The sequence below is a fragment of the Lycorma delicatula genome, chromosome 3 (genome assembly GCF_047948215.1).
Source record: "Lycorma delicatula isolate Av1 chromosome 3, ASM4794821v1, whole genome shotgun sequence".
NCBI lineage: Eukaryota > Metazoa > Arthropoda > Insecta > Hemiptera > Fulgoridae > Lycorma > Lycorma delicatula.
The window spans coordinates 205,305,549-205,330,123 of NC_134457.1; the positions used below are offsets into that span (position 1 = coordinate 205,305,549).

At 28.2% G+C, this 24,575-nt stretch overlaps 2 protein-coding genes across 4 annotated transcripts in view; both read left to right on the forward strand.

The window, feature by feature from the left end:
- LOC142322383 (membrane-bound alkaline phosphatase-like) overlaps positions 1 to 9,357 on the forward strand; it is a 48,870-nt gene extending 39,513 nt beyond the window's left edge. For both annotated transcript variants that reach the window (XM_075361405.1, XM_075361406.1), the window contains exons 8-9: positions 2,619 to 2,853; positions 9,061 to 9,357. In XM_075361405.1, coding sequence (XP_075217520.1) covers positions 2,619 to 2,853; positions 9,061 to 9,344 — 519 coding nt within the window. In that variant the 3' untranslated portion in view covers positions 9,345 to 9,357. The remainder of the gene's footprint in view (positions 1 to 2,618; positions 2,854 to 9,060) is intronic.
- Positions 9,358 to 9,442: 85 nt separating this feature from the next.
- Positions 9,443 to 24,575, forward strand: part of LOC142322384 (membrane-bound alkaline phosphatase-like) — a 29,110-nt gene continuing 13,977 nt past the window's right edge. The window contains exons 1-2 of one of the 2 annotated variants that reach the window (XM_075361408.1): positions 9,443 to 9,654; positions 24,008 to 24,079. In XM_075361408.1, the coding sequence (XP_075217523.1) occupies positions 9,627 to 9,654; positions 24,008 to 24,079 (100 nt within the window). In that variant the 5' untranslated portion in view covers positions 9,443 to 9,626. Of the gene's footprint in view, positions 9,655 to 18,122; positions 18,244 to 24,007; positions 24,080 to 24,575 lie in introns of those variants that run through there. The other variant, XM_075361407.1, reaches the window with a different exon arrangement.

Here is a 24,575-nt window from a genome sequence, read left to right on the forward strand (position 1 = left end):
TAACATAAAGATATAAAGGTTTTTAATTAATTTGGACAACGCTCATTACGTACTGTATTAATGTGCAAAATACGAACTTATGCGCACGGAGATCATTTTTCGGTTTGATATTATCGAGTAGGCATTAGATCTCCGAGAGAATTGGAGATACCGGGCCGAATGGATGATCGTTGAAAATTTTTTAAATTATGTGGTACGGGATAGGATTGCCAAAGGAGTATAAGGTTCTACTTGGGTTTTACCTTTTTCCTTCTGTGTGTTGTTTTATTTTTATTGTAGTTTATTTTTGGTTATTGTTTTTCGTTTTTTGTTTTGTGTAATATTATGTTGCGCGTTTGCCTCAACTTTTACTAACGGGTAGTTAGTTACTAACGGTTATTACATTCCTTTTTTGTTCAGTCTTGTTTAAGAATTTGGTTTATTTTGTTTTTTATCGTTCAATTTTAGGTAGTAATACACCAATGGGAATGTCCCACGTGGCATTCGCATCGGTGGCATCCTGACTGAGGCAAGAACAAGGCTGAGAGATGCCTTTTGCCGAGGTTCTGAAGATATCTCCGGTAAAAACCATAAGGGCTAGGAACGGAGGGAGCGATGTGGCAACCTCATCTGCCATATGGAGGATGTCTTCTCTACGTGGTCAGGATGTGTCGGTATAATCTATGCTAGATTATTTCATTTACATTCAAAAAAAATAAAAATAAAAATATGAATAAAAAAATTTGTCTATCACGTAAAAAAAGGAAAAAAAAATTGTTCGGAAATTCTTTATGAACAATGAAAAACAACTTCTCAAGTTCTAAATGGGAAAGTACATTCAGAAGATTGTTTTTTTCAAATTCTGCATAATCTCTCTATAAAAGTTATTAGACGTGACGTTTACGTCAAATGTTCCAGTATAAGTTAGATAATTTCTTTTGTAAATGTTCGAAAGTTGAAGTTAATAAAATGTATATCATTCATTTAATGGAATTTTTACTAAAATATCCTTTGTTAAATCTCATATTGTTTAATTTTTTACAATATAAGCGGATTGTAATGTTTATATTTCAATGCCTCTCAAAGAAGGCAACATTAATCTTTTTGTTTTACACTTTGCCTCAATTTTTCTTACTGTTACGTTACACTTATGCCGTCGGGTGCTGCTACCTAGCGAGGGCTAGGGCTCTCCAGCAAGCTATGATCATACGATGGTCACACCATGTCCTACGTCATGATACCGAAAGAAGTGGTCATTATGATGTAGCGACCTTCCATTCATTCGGCGCCAGAATCTGACTCAGAGCGGTAGTATTGTAAATTCAGTCCGGGTGGAAATGTACGGATGAATGCTTATTTTAGTTTTACTTATATGTTATTAAGTTTAATTATATATATGTGTTACGTTATATGTTAGAAGTTCAATCATATGTTATCGAAATGTCAAGACGACAAGATATTAAATAACAATTCAATAAGCAACAAAGCGTTGTTTCCATTCATCACCTATGCATCTACAGTTCATACTCACTCTAAAACCTATCTCAAAAGTTTTATGGTCCTCCACATCGCAACGGATCTAACACTTACGACTGTGACAGATATAATGTATCTAAAATACAAAAGACTTGTTAGAAATGATCCTTTAAGGGTAATTATATTCACTATTGTTAATTTTAGTTATTATAGAATGTAGGTGTAACTTGTAAGGCTGAATATTATCTACATGTTGGCGGGTTTTGGCATACTGATAAAGAACATCATATTTAGGAAACTAAAAAAGGAAACGAAACACTACTTCACTTCTTAATTTGTCTAATTTTTTTCAAAATAGGTTTCTCATTTTTGGGAATAATTTGTGTCTCATACCAGGTCACCTACAACCTAAGTTATAAATAAATACACTGTTAAAATCGATTAATTTCATTGATTTTTACAAATTCACGCTAACAAAAATCAAATCTACTATTTCATCACATTGTTTTTTTTTTAAAAAAACGTTTAAAAACATCTTAAAATTAGAAACTGTTAGTAAAGGGCCATTGATAATGAGCTGCGTAATAATCCAAATGAGATTTTTTAGAAGCGCAATGAAATAATCAACGTGATTCTTAAAAAGCAAGATTAATAATATTTTATGTGATTATTAATTAATATATCTAACTTTTTCCAAACTGATTTAAGTGGTTTTCAACAGGATATTATGAAAAATATATGCAAAACCTGCCAAAAATAATACTCGTTCAAATCTAAATAGAGTAAATATTATTCTCACTTAAATTCTAGAAAATCAGTGTCCGACCAACAAATATTACCGGATAATTTTTCATTAAAATTATTATTGTTTACTTTCCTGCACAAAGGTTATTGTTAAAGCTAAATTTAACCATTTAGTTTTAAGGACATAAATTTTAATAACTCATTTTGTCACCGTTAACATTGTGGTCATTAAGTATCTAATTATATTAATGTACATGATGAATTTTCACACGTTATAATTTTTTTTTTTTTTTTTTATAACATACTTTTACATGTAGCTTATGTGGTTAAACTAATGACTGACTACATCAATTTTATAAGTTTCCAAACGTTTCATGTTCAATTATTTCTTTTATTTTTATTTTTTTTAATTTTTACAGAAAGCTCGTGAATTAACAGATGATGGAGACACTTTAATTGTTGTAACTGCTGACCACGCTCATACAATGTCTATTAACGGTTATCCAGAGAGGGGAAGCGATATCTTAACAACACTTCAACCCAGTGACATTGATAGCCTTCCATATTCTACTATTAGTTACGCGAATGGTCCTGGCTATAAACAGAATCTTACTTATCCTTCCATGAGATACGATTTATCACACGATGTTATGAGTAAGTAAAAATAATGTAGTATTATTATCTTTATTTATTTTAGTATTTATCCAAATTCAGTAGAATTTATTTATATTATTAAAAATTATTACTTATTTAGATTCAAAAAGAAAAACAAATATTTTTCGATGACGCCTTCAGATTATTTTATTACACAAACTTTTTTTAGAATCTAAAAGTAGTCAAATTAAAAAAAAATACAATACACATGCATTCAAAAATAACAAAAAAAATCATTAATGGTAGAAAAAAAAATGTCGACCATTCCGAACAATTTAAAGAAATAATATTTATAAAATAAAACGTTCAGATTGTCAATGATATAATAACATAGATCAAACAATTTTTTTTTTATTAGATACAAATAATATAAAATATCTGTTTAAATGGATATGAATGCAAGATTGTGGATAGCGGTGTTCTTTGGTGGTTGGGTTTCAATTAACCACACTTCTTAGGAGTGGTCGACCTGAGTCTGTTCCAGACTACATTTTTACCGGTACATTTACACGTATGTTCTACTACAGCTGCAGCTATATTGGGCCTGACAAGTTGGTAGCAGTAACTGCATTTACTTATACGCACACACCCAGACCCGGCAACAGCTGGAAAACTGGCTGGAGAAATAAATAATATAATTGAATTAATTCAAGAAGTCTCGTAAAAGATATGAAGAAATAATTAAAATGTATTGATAAAAGATCAAGAATAAATTTGTATAAAAATTATAAAAAATGATTAGCTTATCAATAACAATATATTAACAGATTTAATGTAACTTTAACAATCCACATAAATATATCATTCATAATTATTTAATTACATTGAAAAAAGTTACGCATTAACATATAACACTTTCATTCACGAGTTTTTAGCGAAACTTTAGTATTTAGAGCGTCAATATTTGAAGAAAAACAGTTGGTTATAAGTATATTAGATATTTTTTCCACACTTATGACGTATACACAGAAACAAACAGTTTTTTTAAATATAACTGTCACGGTTTATTACTGACATACTTGAATGAAATATAAAACCAATTTAATATGTTTAATTAGTAATAATTTATCGATAAGAAATTTCGTTTTGGACAAGAGTACTAACTTTTTCGATAGAATTAAAAAAAAAAAAAAAATTAGAAAGGTAGACCGAGTCCTGGCCGTGAGGTGGGAACAGCATAATAGCTGGGCCCGGACCCCCCGCTCTATTGGTTTGAGGCAGGCATGATGAGATACAAAAGATCCGAACCAGTGGGCCGACGTGCCATGCCGGTATGTGGGGAAGCACATTAGAGTCACAAGGACACCCCCCTGGGTCGAGTAATACTTGATTACTGAGCCGCCCCGAGGGGGCAAAAGATAAAAAACAAAGAATTCAACAACAGTCAAATCCACTTATAATCAAGATGTTTTTAGTGAGATGTTTTAAGTGAGTATATTTGAATAAATGTTATATATTAGTTATGTAATAAAAATTAATCACAATATTTATAAAATAAAATTTTGGTTTGGATGTAGGTATAATAAGCACTAAATTTAACCATTATGCATACGTAGATAATGTACGTATGCAAAATATGGATGAAAATGAAGTATTACTTCATTTCCATCCATCTTTCAGAAAGTAAATACCAGAGAGGAATCGGTAAACAAGATAAATTACCTCCCCTCCCTAAAGAATGATCTACTTGAACGATTCGTTGGATCTAATAGGACTCCTCTAAGTATGTGTATCCATTCTTTCTATAATTCTTATACTCATGAACGAATGTGCATTGCTTACAAATAAAAAAATAAAACGTTATTTTCATTCTGATATTGAAGAATTAAATGGAAAGTTGGTATTTTTTAATATCTTGTATTGCAAAAAATTCGTAGTCTGGTTATCTAGCATCCTAGTAAAGTTTCGCTGCATATACAGTTATTCGCATGGTAAAATTTAAATCGTGGCTGTTAAATCAGCCTCCTCATATTGCTTCACTCAACATCAAAAAGATATTGAAAAACCCTTTCCTAGTACGGAGCGTAGAAGTGTCTAATTAATCACCCAGTAAACCGTTCACCCAAACTTTTGGCCGAAATAAAAAGTATGGATAAATAAATGATACCTAATAATCGCCAATCAAAAAAAAAAAAAAAAAATTCGCCTATCTGGAATCATACATGGTGATTTTAACTAATTTTGGGGTGCTGAATTCAAAACTTATCAGAATTTTTGTAAATGTCACGTTTTTTTTTAGATACATATGATTTAGACATACGATTTATTTACAATAAATATATAATCATTGTGAAATCAATATTTAAAAAAAATATTATTTATGTGTATTGATTTAAAATTTGGTTAAACTAAATTTTTATTTATTCAGACACTGATAAATTGAAATAAATTAACACAATTTTAAAATAACAGTTTTTAGAAGTCTAAATCATTGGGAATGTCAGTGAAAAATTGTCATTTTTGAATTGTTAATTGGAATGTCATTGGAAATTACAGTAAGAAACGTTGTGTTACACGTTAGATACAAATTTTGTGTTGACTAGTAAAATTAGTTCTGGATTTTACAGATCATTCATCTTCATAAATCAGTTGCTGTTAAATTCTATTGTAAGAAAACCGATCAGTAATTACAAAACATTTTGTGCTTCTGAGGTACCTTCTATGATTGTTCTTTTCGGGAATCGTACATTATTTGGTAACCCCGTATTATTTGGTTTCGTTTTTCTAGCATACAGAATAGATTTTATTTTTAAGCTCAGTAACAAATTTCAACCCGTTTTAAGTGTCACTACTATGGATTTTTAAGAATGTCACCATTAAAACTCATCATCATGACTGAAGGAAAAATTCGTTCTGTTGTAAAAACAACATTTTAATAGTATACATAAATATGCGGTCTAAAATACAATCGTTGTTTTGTTGAATAACCTAAAAATTCATTCTAAAATAATCTAATATCCAATAAAAGAATTTTCACTACAAAATAAACGATATATTTGGTTTTAAAATGCGATACGTTTGGCTACTTTGATTTTCAATGCTATTATCCGAATTGATCACTTTCCTGGTCCATGGTAAATTTCTCAGTTAATTGTTATATCAAACCGGGTAAAGAGTCCACAAATGTAACATATTATAGGCCTATCAGCCTGCTTCCTATGATTTCTAAAGTTTTTAAAAGCTCTTTTTGAAAAGACTGAAGTGGTTCGTGGACGATCATATTCCGGCTCACCAATTTGGGTATAGGAAGCAAAATGCTCCTGTGGAACTAGCAAACAGGATTGTAAACGTTAATAAATCATGCTCTAGACGAGAAACAGTACTGTTCAGCGGTTTTACTCGGTGTCAGTTAGGCTTTTGACAAGGTTTGGCATGTGAGGTTGCTCTACAAACTGTAAAAGGTACCATATGTTTTCTATGTGGTACTAAAATCATGTCTAGAATACAAGTGAAAAAAAAAAAAAAAAAAAAAGCGTTCTCGGACCCATCTTTTATGTTCTGTTTACGGCTGACTTACCAATTACGGCAGATACGACAGTTGCAACGTTTGCTGACGATACTGCAATACATGCTGTCCACAAAAATCAGACTACTGCGTATCGTTTTATTCAAGATTATATCACTCTCCTCGATTCGTGGCTTACATGTTGGAAAATAAAAATAAACGAAACAAAATCAAAGTACGTCACGTTCACTCTTCTAAGGAATACTGTCCTCCTGTTTCTATCTTCAAGATACCGATTCCGAGATCTCAAGACTAAATATTTCGATTTTCATCTTGATCGACGACTTACTTTGGCGAAACATATCGTTTGGCGGAAGCAGTTGGATCTCAAGTTTAAACACATGTAGTGGCTGATAAGACATAGATCTCGGCTTTCAGCAGAAAATAAATTATTGATTTATAAATTCGTTTTGAACCCTGTTTGGACTTATGGGCTTGAAATGTGGGGTACAGTGTGCCCCACACTGTACCCCACAAGTCACAATGTCAGAACTGCAGTACTGACATTTGTGAATACTACCAAACAAAAACACTGCGGAAAATTCTCAACGTACCCTGGTACAAAAGTAATAGCCTTATATATAACGACCTTATATTGCGAACCGTTCGGCAGGAAATCTCTTTGGTCAGCCTACGGTATCAAAATCGTTTGGATCAGCACCCGAATTATTTGGCGGTCAATTTATTAGATAACACGATCAGTGATTTTTCAAGACGTGCTGAGGAACAATATTCTTGGTTTGCCTTATCGCTTTAATTAGGTGACTTTATAGAGTGCTCATCTATTCCATTATTAAGTCACAAGCCGCTGGTTCTGTAGCAACTTAATGTTAATTCAAATACTCTTATTTATTTATTGTTCTATGAACAGATTGTAAAGTTGCTGTGTCGTTATAAAAAAATAATAAACTCTCCAACGACTACCTACCAAATATATTCTAATATCGGTCTCACAAAATCCATATGCGTGATATTTGGAAATCTTGTGCAGCTTTCTTCAGTCGAGCCTCCTTAGGCAACATCGTCCCTTCATCGTATATTGAGTGTACTTCTAGCTTGTTACACCCATAGATCACAAGGCTAAGAAATGTTGTAAATTAGAACCCATTAACAAAATGGCGACCGGCAGCAGTACCAAGGAGCTGTTCAGCGTTAAAATTTAATTGCTTAGACCGTTCTTGGAACTATCAACCTCTCGCTATATTCTTTCGTTTGTAGGATTTTTGGCTCATCGATACTTCAGAAATATTATTGATGTACCTCTTTGTCTGTAACCAGAGAAAAATATATTCTGAAAATTGGACCCCGCATATGATTGACTAAATTTCATTTTTTGAAAGAGCGAGATGAACGGAGGTCTTTGAAAAATTACAATAACGCAAGCAAAGACTTCTTAAGCCACGCTTAGTTTTATGAAGTGACAGAAATGAATCACCATGCTGAACTTATATTTGCCGATGAACTTTAATGGTTTTTACCTTTTCAGAACTCAAAAATTCAATTAAAAAAATTCTGTTCTTTTTTGTTGCACATTTCAAGTGGAGTTGGGATCCTTTTACTCCAATGGATATCATATTGCGCTCTAGAATAACGCTGCCAAATAAATCTGAAATTTTTCATTGTTTTTATGTAAACAGTAGACACGACTGGAAAAGTTAAGATTTTTTGTAATTTTGGTGAATTGTTGATTCCAACAATATCGATTATCACTGTCGACCGTATAAGCAAATTCCACACCGACTACCACTTCCGCAACTTTCTAATTTACAGAACATGCCAAAAAATTTGAAATAGGGTTATATAGATTTTATTTTCAAATTCAAAACCGTTCCACGATTTTGATAATGGTTAAATATATGTAAATGAAGAAAATTAATTAAGTAATATTTATTTGAGCATTAAAAATATGTTGACTAATATTAATAAGGTGTTTTTTTAACTTATAAGAACTTTCTGGTTTTAATAGGAATCATTTTGTAAATCGTTGTAGGCAGCAGTCAATATCGACTGAAATGTGTTATTCAATATTGAAATATTATTGTAAGTAAAATTCAAAGTGGATATTATACTAGTATATTAACTAGTTTTCTTTTCAAGAAAATATAAACGTGAAAAAAAATAGTTACCTTCCAGCAAAATCATAACTTTAGAAATGTTTTATTTAGTATTTGTGTTATGATAACGCACCTGATCGTTTTCTCTAATATTATTAATTTCCATGGCAACGTCATATGACGCAATTTTTTAATTCTCTAAATGAGCTTTTACTTTAACATACGTTTATATAGGATTGATTTTCCTGTTTGATTAGTGTTTCATTTTGAGCTTTTACTTTAACATACGTTTATATAGGATTTATTTTCTTGTATAATTAGTGTTTCATTTTTTATTGAAATAGGATACTTTCTCTTCTAAACTTAATGTAAAATAAGAGAGAACATAAATGTAAAATATCAGGGGTTTTCCATCCAGGTTATTTATATACTTGTAACTCAATTTTATTGAAATAAGAATAAGTAAATAGAAGAATAGCGAAAAAAGGATTAATTTATTATATAGACGTAATTAAAAAACAGTGAAAAAATAATTAAACTAGTTAAAAAATTTAAAAAAAATATATTAAAATGAAAAAATGATGAGAAAATGTACTAAAATCAATTTGATTCATTGGTAATTTTGCTTTGTTCTTTTTTTCATTACAGATGAAACTCATTACCAGTTTCCAACGTTATTACCTTTAGAATGGGAAACTCACGGCGGGGATGATGTAGCTGTGTTTGCAAACGGTCCCTGGGCGCATCTTCTTGTAGGAAACTATGAACAAAATCTAATTCCACTTGTTATGGCATATGCTGCCAGGATCGGGCCATCTGCAGATATTCCTTTTCCTAAATCTTCAGCAAGTTTACTAAATTCAAATTTCTATTTTACCATTTTGACAATCCTCTTCCTATTTTATTTTACGTTTCAACATCACTGTAAATAAATTTTCAAAATAATTTGTAGTAGTATTTATTTCCATTCCTTATTTATTTTGATTAAGTATAATTAAATTCCACTGGTATTATTCAGTATTTTTAAAATCAGAGAAAGTGAAAATTTATTTTACCGTAACCTTTATCCTTCTATAAAAACCTCAGACAGAGTTAAAAAAAAACCGGTTCATACAAAAATTCAAGACAATATTACATGTTTAGCACATTAAATCACTAATAAAAAGTGACTTCAGAACTTTTCATCTAAAAAATTATCAATTATTAATATTGAAATGACCACCATGAAATTTAAATATGAAGGTAAGTAATGTAACAAATATTAAAAATAACTATTTCATAAAGTAATACTGTTATGGTTAATATTATTATGGTTATGGTTAGTCGGAGAATATTTTAAACCAAAACATTTATTTAATGGAATCTCGTTTTAAAATATGAAAAAAAATTTTAATCAGTAAGAAATTCAAATAGGTTTGATGTAAAGAAAAGAATAAAAAAATATTGATAACGTTTGATAGTAGCTCTGCATCCAGATGTATATTATACTATGTTAACTAGCCCATATGTTGATTAAAGCATAATTTCTGTACAATTTTAAAAAAAATTCTTTTATTTACTGATTACAACAATGTTAACATTTTTAATTAAATTTGTTAACCGTTTTTGAAAAATTTTACGGGAAATAAATTTATTATACATCTATAAAGGCTGATACTGTATGTAGTAATTCTACTGTTTATTCTGTTTGTATAGTTTTTAATTGTTCTAAAAAAAGGCTTTTCATTTAATATATTTACGTTAAAATCAATTTTTTTTTAAAATTTGTTACATAATATAATACGACTTTCACAATTAGTAAACTTCTCAGATAAATATAGCCAATTCTAAAGTGACATCAGTAGAATATCCTTTACATATATACTAATTAGCCAATTACTGGAGTTTAGCTTTTTTTAATTAATTTTATGGAGTTTTGTGTTTGTATTTTTCCTCCAGTATTCGCAAACGGTTATCAGTCCGAACTGCAAGAACTGACATAATTATTTTTTATTTTATATGTATCACCTCCAAACGCATTCAGTAGTCTGTAATGGAAAAGTTTACGTAAGTGTGATAAAATGTAGCTTTAATTATTCCTGTTTCATTAGTTCTCTTATTTGCAAAAGTGATATATCATCGTGACCAGTTACATGGCACCTGTCAGTGAAACAACTTAATTGATAAATACACCAGTTTGGTCGTAAAAAAATAGAGAAACGGGATGGTATTAAAAGCTGATATTATTTAAAATATCTGTTAAAATTTTAAAAAAATATTATACATAATTTTTAACGGATTTAAAATATCCACTTTACCTTAAATGATTTTTCTTTCAAAGATAAGGACTGTATAATAGATATTTTGATTTATTATCGTAATTAGTTTTTTTAAATTATTCTCTTTATACTAGATTAAACATATATATATACATCAAGAGTGTTTGTAAAACGGTCTGGTTATATACATTTTTGGATTCTACTTGTAAAACTAAACAAAAAATATGCTTAGGTAAAATGGCAATTTCTCCTTCGTTCTCCCCCTGCCGCCATTTTATTATTTTTATATAAAAATATATATCTCAAGTTCCGATAGAAAAATCACATTAATATTTGGTAATGGTCTTGATAATACATTTTTTTAAATTAGCAAAAAATCAGGACTTAAATACCTTCAAAAAAATTACAAAATGGCTGCCATGTTTATTTTTCAATCCGTTATATTTCCATAAATACAAGTTTAATCAAAATCTATGTTTTAGTAAAATATTAAGCCTTTTATTTTGAACAAAATGATATTTAATTTTTTTAAATCGGTTAACAAATAGCCAAGTTATGGCAGAAAATTGATGTAATTTTGTATCTGTTTTACGATACCTCCCAAAGTATCGATCAACAAAGATTTACTCTGAACATGTGGACAGGTATTTTTAATGACTATATTTTCGGTCCTGTCATTCTACCAAATCATTTAAATGGAGGAAATTATCTTGCTAATTTGACTGAAAACTTCCACATTTTTGGAAGGCCTACCTCTACAATTAAGAGGAAATACTTAGTTTCAACACGATGGAGTTCCAGTGCATTTCAATCAGTTGGTATCAGATTTCCTGCGTGAAACTTTCCATGAGAAATGGATAGGCCGTGGAGGGCGAGTGCCCTGGCCTGTCCGATCATCTGATTTAAACACTCTTGACTTCTACCTGTTGGACCATTTAAAACATTGTCTTTATTCAATTCCAGTACTAAACAGCGAGGATCTTAAACAAAGGATCTAAAAGGAATATCAAGAAATTAGGAATACTCCCGAAATTTTTGAACGGTTAAGATAATCTCTCAGAAAAAGATTAAAGACTTGTGTAATTTCTAATGGTGGATACTTTGAACATCTCTTATAAATTTCAGCAATTGTTAACTGTTTATAAAATAAAAAAGTACACCTAATGTTCTACAACAATTAACGTAAGGTTATCACAAGAATTTATTTTATTTTTTTAATTCTTAGGATTATTATTGTGAAAAAAAAATTATTTAATTTGAAACTAATTTACAATACTCGAATTAACAGTAAATAAAAACAATTAATATTTAATCGAATTGAACGTAAAGTGGAGGACATGAAAACAGACACAAAATTACATCAATTTTCTGCCATAACTATGCTATTATGGCAGAAACCGATTTAAAAAAATAAAAGGTTATTTTGTTCAAAATAAAAGGCATAATATTTTAGCAAAACATACATTTTGATAAAACTTATATCTATAGAGATATAACGGATTGAAAAATAAACATGGCCCCATTTTATAATTTGTGAAGCTATTAAGTCCTAATTTTTTAATAATTTTAAAACTTTATTTTCAAGACGCTTACCGAATATTAATGTGATTCGTCTATTCAAACTTGAGATATATATTTTTTAAATAAAAATTACAAACAACTAGAATCCGAAAATGTATAGTCGGCCCACCATTTTAGAAACACTTTATATATATATATATATATATATATATGTGTGTGTGTGTGTGTGTGTGTGTGTGTGTGTGTGTGTGTGTGTGTGTGTGTGTGTGTGTGTGTGTGTGTGTGTGTGTGTGTGTGTGTATGTTGATAGATAGGAAAAGAGAAAGTGAGAGAGAGAGAGAGAGAGAGAGAGAGAGAGAGAGAGAGAGAGAGAGTGAGTGAGTGAGAGAGAGAGTGAGAGAGTTTGTAGATACAATGATAATGCCATATCTCAGAAATGAGTCAATTTATCAGATTGAAAAAGAAATTCCCAGTATAAATCTAAAAATGTTTCGTTTCCCTTATATGTATATTATTCCCCCTTAAAATAATCATTTCTTCTCATCTAGATATAATATTGGATCAAAGTTTGGTATAGATATTTTTTTACATGATCTTTGAATGCAAAATTTCTTAAAATTTGTTTAAATAAATTTAAAAAGATTGAATTTTTAATGTTCAAAAAATGCTATCTTATTTATTATGGTGGTAATTTTACACCTACGTATTATTTTTTTACCATATTAATGATTTTACTAATAAAATAAATGACCTGTGTTCATCTCGTTAAAAATTTAAGTTGTTTTAAATGATTTAAATTTAAAATGTAATAAAGTAAATAAATAATAAGTAAAGACGTATATGCTAATTAAAAAAAAATATATATATATATTTAATTTGTTTTGATTTTTGTTGTCATGTTCAAAAAGATCACAAACAAAATTTGAGTATCGAATTTGGAATTAATGTTACGTAAATGAGAAATTATTTATTTAAAAATAAAATAAAAAGAAAGATATGAGAAAGGCGGATAAAAAAAAGAAGGTGAAGAACAATTTTCCGATTTTTGGCCTCGCATTGGTTACGAGGTGTGTGAGAAAAGTAATGAGATTGTTAACACTGCAAGCGGTTTGGCAACGCTGTGTCTACCGGTCTGTGCTAGACCGGTTCTTGTGAGATCAGACCGTCGTCGTTTAAGAATAAGGATGATGAGTGAACAGTTAAATTTAAACACTTTCACCGTACATCAAATTTTGACAGACGATTTGGACATGCGAAAGGTTTGTGCGAAATTGGTGCCGAAAAACATCACAACGGAACAGAAGGACGGTCGAAGAAACGTGTGCGTTGATCTTCTTGAGAGGATTCACAACGACCAAGAATTCTTCAATCGTGTGATCACAGGTGATGAATCCTGGATATTTGAGTACGATCCTAAACAAAGCGGCAAAGCTAAGAGTGGTACACTCCGTCATCTCCTCGACCGAAAAAATGTCGAATCAGCAAATCAAAGATCAAAACCGTGCCGATTTACTTTTTTGACAGTAGGGGTATCGTGCATAAAGAATTTGTTCCTCCAGGACAAACTGTCAACCAAGTTTTTTACAAAGGTGTTCTTGAAAGGGTCAGGAAAAGAGTGATTCGCATGAGACCAGACATTGCAAATAAGTGGATGCTTCATCATCACAATGCCCCGTGTCACTCGGCCATTTTCATCAGGGAACATTTAAAAGTTTAATATTTTAAAAGTAAAATAACGATAGAATTATATATAGGTTAATTAATATAACTTTCTTTTCATTGAAAAAACTTTCACTACTGGTGTATGAAACTTAGCTGCAACTATTAAGGGATTGGTAACATGATTATAAAGTAAATATTTATACTCAATTTTAAAATGTTTTCCATCCGGGTACAGTTACAAATTTTCAAACAATTTTTATAAAGTTTCGGCCTTTCATTTGGAGTATTCTTAGTCTGAATATCAGTCATGCATGACATTTTATAATATTTCCATACGAAATTGACCTGTTCATGACGAAATAACTTGAATAACTAGATGTGGCCACTTTAACTCACAAATTAAATTTTCATTTAATTAAATCATTTATCAACGTCTTATAATTATTAAAAAAGTTTTTCCCTACTATTCTCTAATCTGTAAAATTTATGGTACAGAATACCAAACATTTACACAGAGATTAAAAGTTCAATAAATTTAGAGTCGGGTACATGTGTTATTGAAGATAACGTAATAGAGGTAAACCAGACAGTACATACATCCAGTATAGATCGCTATCATAATTACATAATTTCGAAGTCGAGAGTTCTAAGGTTCAAATTCCAGTAAAAGCAGTTACTTTTATAAAAATTTGAAAATTAGATCGTGGATACCGGTTATTTGGTGATCGGGTTTCAATTAACCACACATCTCAGGAATGGTCCACCTGAGACTGCACAAGACTACACTTCATTTACATTAATACATATCATCCTCATTTATCCTATTAATAGGTTACGATGGTTTCGGAGGATAAACAGTAAAATGGAGTGTACCATTCATACATCAGAAATGTACTTCAGAAAAGTATTATTTACATTTATTTCATTTTGCCAAATTTACGGAGAAATCTCCAAATTATACGTAATTTGGAGATTCCAATACCAATACCTTTGAACTACGGTCTGACGTTAAGAGTAAAAAAATCACTCTTTATCTACTCAGTCAGTACCGAGAACCTAACTTGGGCTATACAACGATCAAAATTGTAATGTGTAAACACTCTTAAAGAAAATTTTTTTTCAGATATTTTTGTCATTTCAGTTTATTTGAATGAAAAACAAACTAAGCTTCTTGATCAGTGATTCTCAACCTTTTTAGCTCCACGACCCCCAGAATGTAAAAAAAAAAAAAAAAATATAATGACTATTTCACGACCCCCGAAACCAACCCAATGAAACCTATTTAAAACTATTTAGCTGTATTGATAGCGACGGATATGAAAATGCATGTATAAAGTGTACAAACATAAGCAATTTACAGGTTCAAACTTGTGATATACGTGTTCCTTAAAACTTAAAATAACATAAAATTCGCTGTGATAGCGTCATGTTCGAACATGCATTTGATACGTTTGAAAACGTCGTGTTCTCTCCAATATAAAAGAAGCGTAAAGGATTGCAGAACATCAGTTTAGTTTCGAATGCGAAGCGTGCGTCTGCAGATTTATGTTTTTAAAAACTTAGTTTCACTGAAAATAATAATAATTAAGATTTTGGTTTGTTTTTAGTGTGCATTTAAACTGTGTAACTTTTTTTTTTCAATTAGATTGTTATGCAAAACTGATAAATTTGTGAAAAAAACGAAGTGAACCATCTACATTTAGTGAATCGATTGGTAAAAAGACAAAATTCTAAAATGACAGTTATTTAAATTATGATTTTACCTTATTGGATGGAAAGCAGTAGTGCGTTGTTTGCTTTTTAATTTTCTCCGATGAAAGCATGAAGCTATCAAAATTAATTCGATACTTGGAAAGTAAACATCCGAATAATAAAAGTAAATCCTTGGAATTTTTCGAAAGAAAATTGCATACTGTGAGAAATCAACAAGCTTCTATTTGTAAATCAAGCCATATTTGTAAAAATATACGAAGCATCTTATCTCGTAGTATCAAGAGTAGCTAAGACGTCCGAATCCCATACAATTGCAGAAAACCTCTTATTGCCTGCTGCGATTGATATCGTCAGTGTTTTAATAGACGTGGAAGAAGCAAAAAAATTTAAAAATATTCCGCTTTCTAACCGCAGAATATCAAGGCGAATCGATGACATGGCTGCCGATGTTCGCGATTAGATAATTTAGCAAGTGAGATCAAGTGAATTTTTTAATATTCAGTTTGATGAATCAGCAGATGTGGCAAACATTTCTCAATTCTTATCTTTCGTGAGATATGAATGCGATAGGGACAGACCAATCAAAGAATATATGTTGTTTTACAAATCAATACACGTTGCTCCTAACTTTATTTAGTGAGTTTCTTGTGTTAAGAGTGTCTTGTGATAACATCAGATAGCACACAACCATTACATGTTTATATGGTAGCAAAATTTACATATATATATTTGAAAGATTTTTGGATATATTTGAACGAGTTTTTGATATATTTTGTCATGCAATAGGACAATGTCATTTTGATGTTTTTATGAAGCTACTAAAAATTACAACATAGATTGGACAAAAAGTATTGCAGTTAATGGTGGAAAGGCGATAACAGGAAAGAATAGTGGATTTGAATAATTGAAAGTAACCGCATGTTCTTGCTTATCGAACTTAAAATTTACACAGTTACAATATGGCAATCAAGAACAGTCTATGATTCCATGAATAAATAAAGCTGCACCAGTTTTACTACTGAGTTACAACATTACCAAACTAGTTCATTTATTAATGATTTACAATATATTTTCTAATTATTAATCAACAATTGTTTGTAAACAAGCATAGTGTTCACTATGCTTAAATAAATCACTAATAATCACCTTCATAGAAGTTCCCTTATTAAAGAAACTAGCTGATTTTTTCCGGCCGTGGTGCTTTTAGGGACAGACTGCAGAAATTCGGCCTGGTAGATTCTGGGATGTGTTCTCAATCTAGACAATTGAATGACACTTAACATGTTCTTTATGAGTTCTCGAAGTACTAGTTAATTCGTACGGAGACTATCTGTCGGCTTGATCTTGTCGGGTCGGCGTTGGATCTCCGTGTAAATTGGAGGAGGCGGGCCGAATGGGCAATAGTGGAGAGTTTTTTAGTGTACGTAGCAAAGGAAAGGATTGCTGAGAGGATCTAGAGTTCTGCTTGGATTTCCCTTGTATTCTGTTTTTGTTGATGTTTTGTTTTATAAATTATGTTTTTATTGTTGTTCTTGTCCTTTTTTGCTTTGTTTCAATGTTACTCTGTTGTTATTATTCCGTGTAATTTTTTTATGTTTCGTGTTGTGTGTTCAACTCACTTTTACCTTCTTCGGTTAAGTAGTACAATTCCTTTCTTTAGTTACGTCTTCAGACTTGCTTAAGGCTCGGTCAGATGTGTTTTGAGTTCATTAACTGGTACTACACCTATGGGAATGTCGCTCGTGGCATTCGCATCGGTGGCATCTTGGCCGAGGCGGACTGGAACGTGTCAAAAGCTGAGGTTTCGAAGTTGACCTCCGGTAAAGCCCATAAGAGCTCGGAACGGAGAGGGTGATAGATTGTAGATCCCAGGTACGACTTCCGCTAGAGATTTGTTGTAATTTTTCATCCATTAATTGTTTGCATAAACTTCCTAATATACAATTCAAGGAATTACGTTTAAATTTCATGGAAATTGCGAAATACGTAAATTAAAAGTATTTTTAAATGTCATCATGTTTCGTAATATCTCTACTAATGAAATTAAACGTTTAAAACACTCGTGTTTATTTCTAGAAAAAAATCTGTAATTCCATCACAGACATGCATATACTTTTTAAAAAAAAAAAAAAAACTTTAATATTTTCTTATTTTCTTTTTATATTTTTTATAAAAAAGTCCATCTGCTACAGAAATGTCAATCACTAAAAAAATAGGAAAAAATATAAAAATATAAAACACTTGAAAAAATTAATTTTTTTTTTCATAAAAGTCTGTACTAACTTATGCAAACAAAATTATCTTTAAAGATTATGTCGGCACAATAATTAAGTATTAAGTACTTATTTTATAAAATTAATGAGAAAAGTTTTAAGTGTAATAATTTTTAATACTGTTTCAAAGTCCAATTTTTTTTTAATTTCAATTATTAGAACAATTAAGATCCAGGGACTTAATCTTTAGATAAGAAATCCATACTATCTTACATTAATAAGATAAATTAAACAAACTTAAAACTATTGCCCGCTAAAATATTTATATAAATTTAGATGTATACATATATTTATATCCGTTACATTCTTTGTAGTTAGTTTGAGCTATTGGTACAGAATGGTTTGTTGTAATGTAATATTATTTTTTAACTTAGTATCACTCGTTATTGCAGTTCCTTTTCGAGGCAAGTTATGTTATTTAAAGGAAATTCAATTTTTAAAATTATTCTAAGCATTGTTTAAAATTTAATATATTATTTTTTTTAGAAATTCTTTAAAAACATAAGTTGGACAGAGTTATTGATTGAAAAAATTAAAGTAAAAAGTAATTTTCTGTAACTTTTAATTTAACTTAATATTCGGGTGGCTCCTATTTGACTTCACGTTTAAACTTAAAGCATACAATAATTTATTTTTTATTATTTAATTTAAGATTTTTAACTCAGTATCGTTGAACACTTATAAAGATAAAAATTAAGTATAAATAAAAGTAAAATTTTAAATACTTATAAACTTTTAAGTGAATCATTCTTTTTTATTGTAAATTGTGAAGTAAGAATAAATAATCTTGTATAAAATTCTAATTAACTACTGTTGATAATAATAATAATAATGAAATATTGAAAATGTTTCTATATTTTTTATAGATTTATTGAAAGAAAAGAGAATTATTGTAGATTTAATTTAAGAGTTAGGTAGAAAATATTTTGTATAGTTACAATTTTTGCAAAATATTTTGTTGATGTGTCAGTTTACTCTTTAAAAAAATATAAATAAATGTATACATAGAGATTTTAACTTTGTTTTTATTTTGTTTCCGAGCCCTAAAATATTTTTTTATTGTTTTGCTGATTTGCGGAACTATCGTACGTGATAATTTTATTACGGCTATAAAATGTAGGTAAAAAATATAATTTATTTTTTTAGTTTCCTTCGAGATAAACCGTAAACTTTACAAGAACGAGTTTTATTTTTTCGTTTTCATTATTAAGATTTTTTTAAATACGTAACTATTTAGTGATAAAATACTTTTAAGAATGATGATTATAAAAACGGCTTATTTCACGAAATTTGACTAAGCAGGATCGTGTTTTATTTCTAAATTTATTGATCAGCGAATACTACTAATTAATATTTTTATTTATTTCAATAGAAAATAAATAATAAAAAATAGTAATCATAATTATCGTTTAAACTTTTCTATAATTATTTTTGTAATTTAAAAAAAATTAAATTTATTAAAATACAAATTTTAATTTTATTTCTCTAGCACAAAATAGTATTATATATCACAGTTGAAAGTACATAAATAATTGAAATATTAAATAATTACAATTTAATTATTTAAATTGTAATTATTATTCAAGTTTTTAAAAATATTATTAATACAAAGTTCCAATTAAAAAGAATTCATTTTCTATATAATTAAACTTTATGATAAGAATATTTTATTTAAAATATTTGAAATTAATAAAGTTATTAAATCAAATCTATTAGCTTTTATTGATGAATGTAGTATTAACTTATATACTTATAAAAATGATTCTATTTTTTTTTTAATCAAACTTCATCTCAAAAGGTTTTTTTTAATGTTTAAGGTTAATATAGTTTTGCTCTGATTTAAACTTAGGCTAAATATGATTTTAACAATAATCCGGAAAATGCGACACTTCTATTGTAAAAATTCCTGTTACTGTTATTCTGCAGGTTATACATATAGCTAAAGCACTGGCTTATGTCATAAACGCCGAAAGAGAATACAAATAATTAATTAGAAAACGCAGGAAATACACTATTTATGATTGTAAAATCCTTAAGAATGGATTCTGCAATCCATTCTGCAGAATCTCAGGAAGCACGTAAACAAGAAATAATATTTTTCAACATTTTTAAGTGTCAGCAGAAAGTGTTGATCTAAATCAAGAAACTTTATGAAACTTTTAATGAATTTTTATAGAATCAATAGTTTAGTTTTTATTTTTTATTTTTAGTCTAATATTTGTTTTTGTTTTATTTTGATTTTGCCTTAACACCAGTTTTGTTTTATTCTGTTTAAAGAATTTTCAGTAATTAAATTTAAAATGATAAATTAATATCTTTTAATCATTTAATGTATAAATTGTTTTTATAATACTTTTTATATTTTAGTAATATTGTCGTTACAACTAGATAACTACAACTAGAAGTTCAAATAATTTATCTTTTTTTGGGATTTTGGTTCTTGTTTTAAATTACAATGATTAAAATGAAACTTCTTTATGTAATGTACTTTTAATTTTGATTAAAAGTTTTGCTAATATGAAATCCGTATAAAAATGGATGTAATTAATTTATTAAAAAAAATATAGCCTATATTTTCTTAGCTGAAAATAAATTCCTTTGATTTAAGATTTTTCTAGCATCTTGGACTTGGAAATATAAAGCAGTTGATTAGAGTCAGCTAATGATGAAGGCATAGGAGTACTTGTCCTCTTTCAAGCAAAATATTATTTTTTTTTAATGCGAAGCTTCACTTTATCTAATTTTTTTTATATTGTCTCAGTGTCAAAATTAATTTTATTATTCATAAATTGTTAGTAAATCGGAATTTATCACCTTCAGACTTCTTTTTTTTAACCTCTGGAACCACTCTTTGGTTCCAGAGGTTAAAATGCTATGCCACTTCAGAGGATGAGATAAATGCCAATTTTTTAGTGTGTGAAAATACCATGCCTGACCGGGATTCGAATCTGGGACCTCTTGATGAGTAAGGAACCGTTTGTAAAAATAAAATTTTATAAAATATTAAATAAAGTTTCCAAGTTGAAAGTTTTACTGTTATCAGAATTATTTTTAAATATTTTTAATAATTAAACCAGAGGTTTTGAAATTTTATGTCTAAAGATCATTAAATGAATTCAAAATTATATACAAATTAGATATAAAATTTGTTTAATATAAAAAAAAATATATTAATACATTATTGTGAATCAAAATTACAATATCAAATCTTCCACTAAAATGAATTAACTTCAGTATAAAGACGTTCATACAACAAAAAGATGTGTATTATAGAAATTTGCGATTTTTAATGTTTTTGAAAACTAGTTATTTTCAATGTAACTCTAATTAATCATTAGAGTAAGTTTACGCTTTGATTTTCATTATAGATTTACAAATAAGTAATTTTCAGATATGATCATTATACTTATAACAGTTTATTGACATATTCTAAACTAATGCAAGCATAGACCTAAAATAGTGATTTTAAACTCCTGTAGTAATTATTTGATAGTATGTTTTCAATATATTTTTGTTTTAATTTTAATAATTTTTCTTTAAAATTATTCTTTTATTTAAATATATAAATGAATTTTTAAAATTTAATTTAAATAATAATAGCAAAAATACACTGATGCAGAATTTTGTTTTGAACTTACTTTTAAAGAGATTCAAATACCTAAAATCTTTATGAAAAGATTATACAAAGAGCGTATAGTGTTAAAATTTATTTCCATATAATCTATTTTTATTAGCGTATAAATTTGCTATTCTACCAGTATTCAATATCATAATAATATGTACTGAATATAGCAGGTATTTTTAAAATATCTTGATTTTATTTCTATTTTTGTAAAAAATTATTTTCTTGTTTATATTTTCAATTAGTGGACAAAAAATATGGACTATATTTCTCTAAAATAATTGAATGAATTAGACAAATAATTGCAGAAATATTTATAAAATTTAAAGTATTTCAACAGTTTACAATTTTTGTAAAGTGAAAATATTTGTTAATGTGAAAGTATTTAGTTTTACATTGCAATTTTTTTAACAAAATGTAATTTTTAACAGAAATTATTTAAAAGATTGTTTATTTTTTACGTTGAATGTGTAGAATTTTATTAGATCTAATATTTAACTAACATCAAAATCTGAAGAGACAAACAATATTATTAAAATTTCGTTTTTTTATTAGTGTAAATTAACGAAATACTCCTGTAACTACATTACAGTTAATAAAATATCTATCCGCCTTATTCTGGCAACCTTTCACTAGTACTTCAAGAAATTATTTATAATTTTACTTATTTACCTTTTATTACTTCAAGTTCTTGCATTTTTATTTATAACTTCCTTTTACGAAGTAAAGGAAGTAATAATTTTCAGATTCGGTTTTCGGTTTTAAGATAATGAAATAATTCGGTTTTCAGATTTCTACGGAAATATCCATTTTGGCCATCCCTGAATCCATTTTGACTAGTTTCGATGTGACGTATATACGTATGTATCTCGCATAATATAAAAACTATTAGCCGTAGATGTTGAAATTTTGGATTTAAGACTGTTGTAACATATAGTTGTGCACTTCCCCTTTTGATTGCAATCAACTGAACCAAAAGTGTCCAAAAATGCCCAAAATCCCAAAACATTTAGATTTTGAACTTTTTCTTAACTGTGTTAATAAGCCCTGATTGAGAGCTTTTCAATGATATGTCATAAAAAGTACTTATTTTCATTGGTTTCAGAGTTATAGTCAAATAAAATTTTAATTAATGAAATATTTGGATCTTACATGGGGTAGGTACATCGGTTCAAATCCGACTTAATCTCCTTTTTTTTAATTTAAATATATTGATTTATTAATAATTATTAACCTTTGTACAAAAAAAAATACCATAAATAATTCAATAATAACAATAAAAAAAAATATAAGACATTATTGAAATAAAAGTTTATGTACTTTTCATTAAAAAAAAAATGTGTACATGTAATTTAATAAACGGACAAAAAAGAGCACGTGATATCCACATCAGATTTTTTTTTAATAATTCTTTAAAAAAAAGTACACTAGTTGTAGTCTCATGTTTTTAAAAAATATTTCATGATGTATTTATAAATAATTATTCCCTTCTTAAAAAAAATTAAAATCACCTACCTTTAATTAATTTTTGAAAAACAAAATATCCAAAAAATATCTCTATTATTACTTTGTTTATAAAAATTAAATGTTTAGTATTCTAGAACTTACAGTTAAAATTTCTGATTTTTTTGCAATATGTCTAATCGTATATATTTAAAAAAATAAATTTGACTATTTAATTTAAGCCCGTTATATAAAATCTCAAGTTTTTGTTTATTTCTCCTGTTTGGGTTTAGAATAGTCTGTTAATTTTAAAGTTTTAATAATGTACCAACGTATCCGTTTGTGTGAGGATAGAGAACTTTAAAATTAGCAGTAGTATTTCTCTTTGAGATATTGAAACAAGCACATTTAACAAAAGCAAAGGAAAATAATAAAAAGAGGAAACAATTTATCTCAAAGGTATAGTGCAAAGAAAATTAGGTGAGTTGATAAAATATTTAATAAAGAGGTCTTAGGAAAAATAGGAAAGGTGAAAAGCTTATGACAGATTCTAGTAAAGAAATGAACTAGGTTGGTAGGCCATATTTTTAAATAGGAAGGAAAAATTTGTAAAGAAAGAAAAAGATATCAGTATAAAAATACAGATTACTCAATATTAGTTATGTTGAAAGTGAAAAATTAACGCAAAATAGAAAGAAATCGAATAATGCAATAAAATATTAGAGTGAAGATATATATATTTTTTCCCAAAATTTTCTTGCTAAGCTGGTTTTCAGATTTTAATTATTTTTTTAAATTTTTTATTTGTAAACTTGTACATTTTTTTCCGGTTTAATCACTAGAAAAAATGTGTAATCTTTGTTTGATATTTCACAATGAAATAAAAACAAAATTCATTGTAAAATATTGAGAAAATTTGTAATGAAATCTGTATAAAACGTTTCAGATAAGATAATTATGTGTCGAAAATACTATGTTTCGAAATATTCTTAAAATTTCTGGGATCATGGATAAAAATATCTAATTTCATTAAATTTTTTTTTTAATAATTTTACTATTTTAATCTTATTTTGAAATAGATTTTTATTTTTATTTATTTACAGATGAGTACCACCATGATATTACAGAATATGATGATAAAATAAATTTACTCAGATATAACAACCAAGAAAATAGTAAGTATATAAATTATTATATATAGAAAAATTATATCAGTAAATAAATTGTATTAACTAAAAAAAATATAATTTATGATTTATAAATATGGTTTTAAAAATATTATAAACATTTATACAGTTGAGAGTTTAAAGAATTATAAGAAATAATTTTCTCTTATTTTAATGTGTTAAATTATTGCAATTGCAAATTAGATTGTTCATAAATTGATGAAGATTAAGTTTTATTTCTTCTACGTTAAGCTGAAAAATGATGGCTTGATCTCATTTAAGTGATGTTATTTTTCTGTTTGCAATACTTGAGGTGTTCACAGTGTGTGTTCACGAATGGTCAAATAATCCATCAGTTTTATATTAATTAGCATTTTTTTTCGCAAATTACTTTTCTAATAGTTATTCCTCGCTCTGATTTTATCATTCCCCTTTAATCGCCAAATCGTTTTTATCCAAATATCACCATAAAAGTAATGTTACTAGGAAGATTGAAAATAATCTC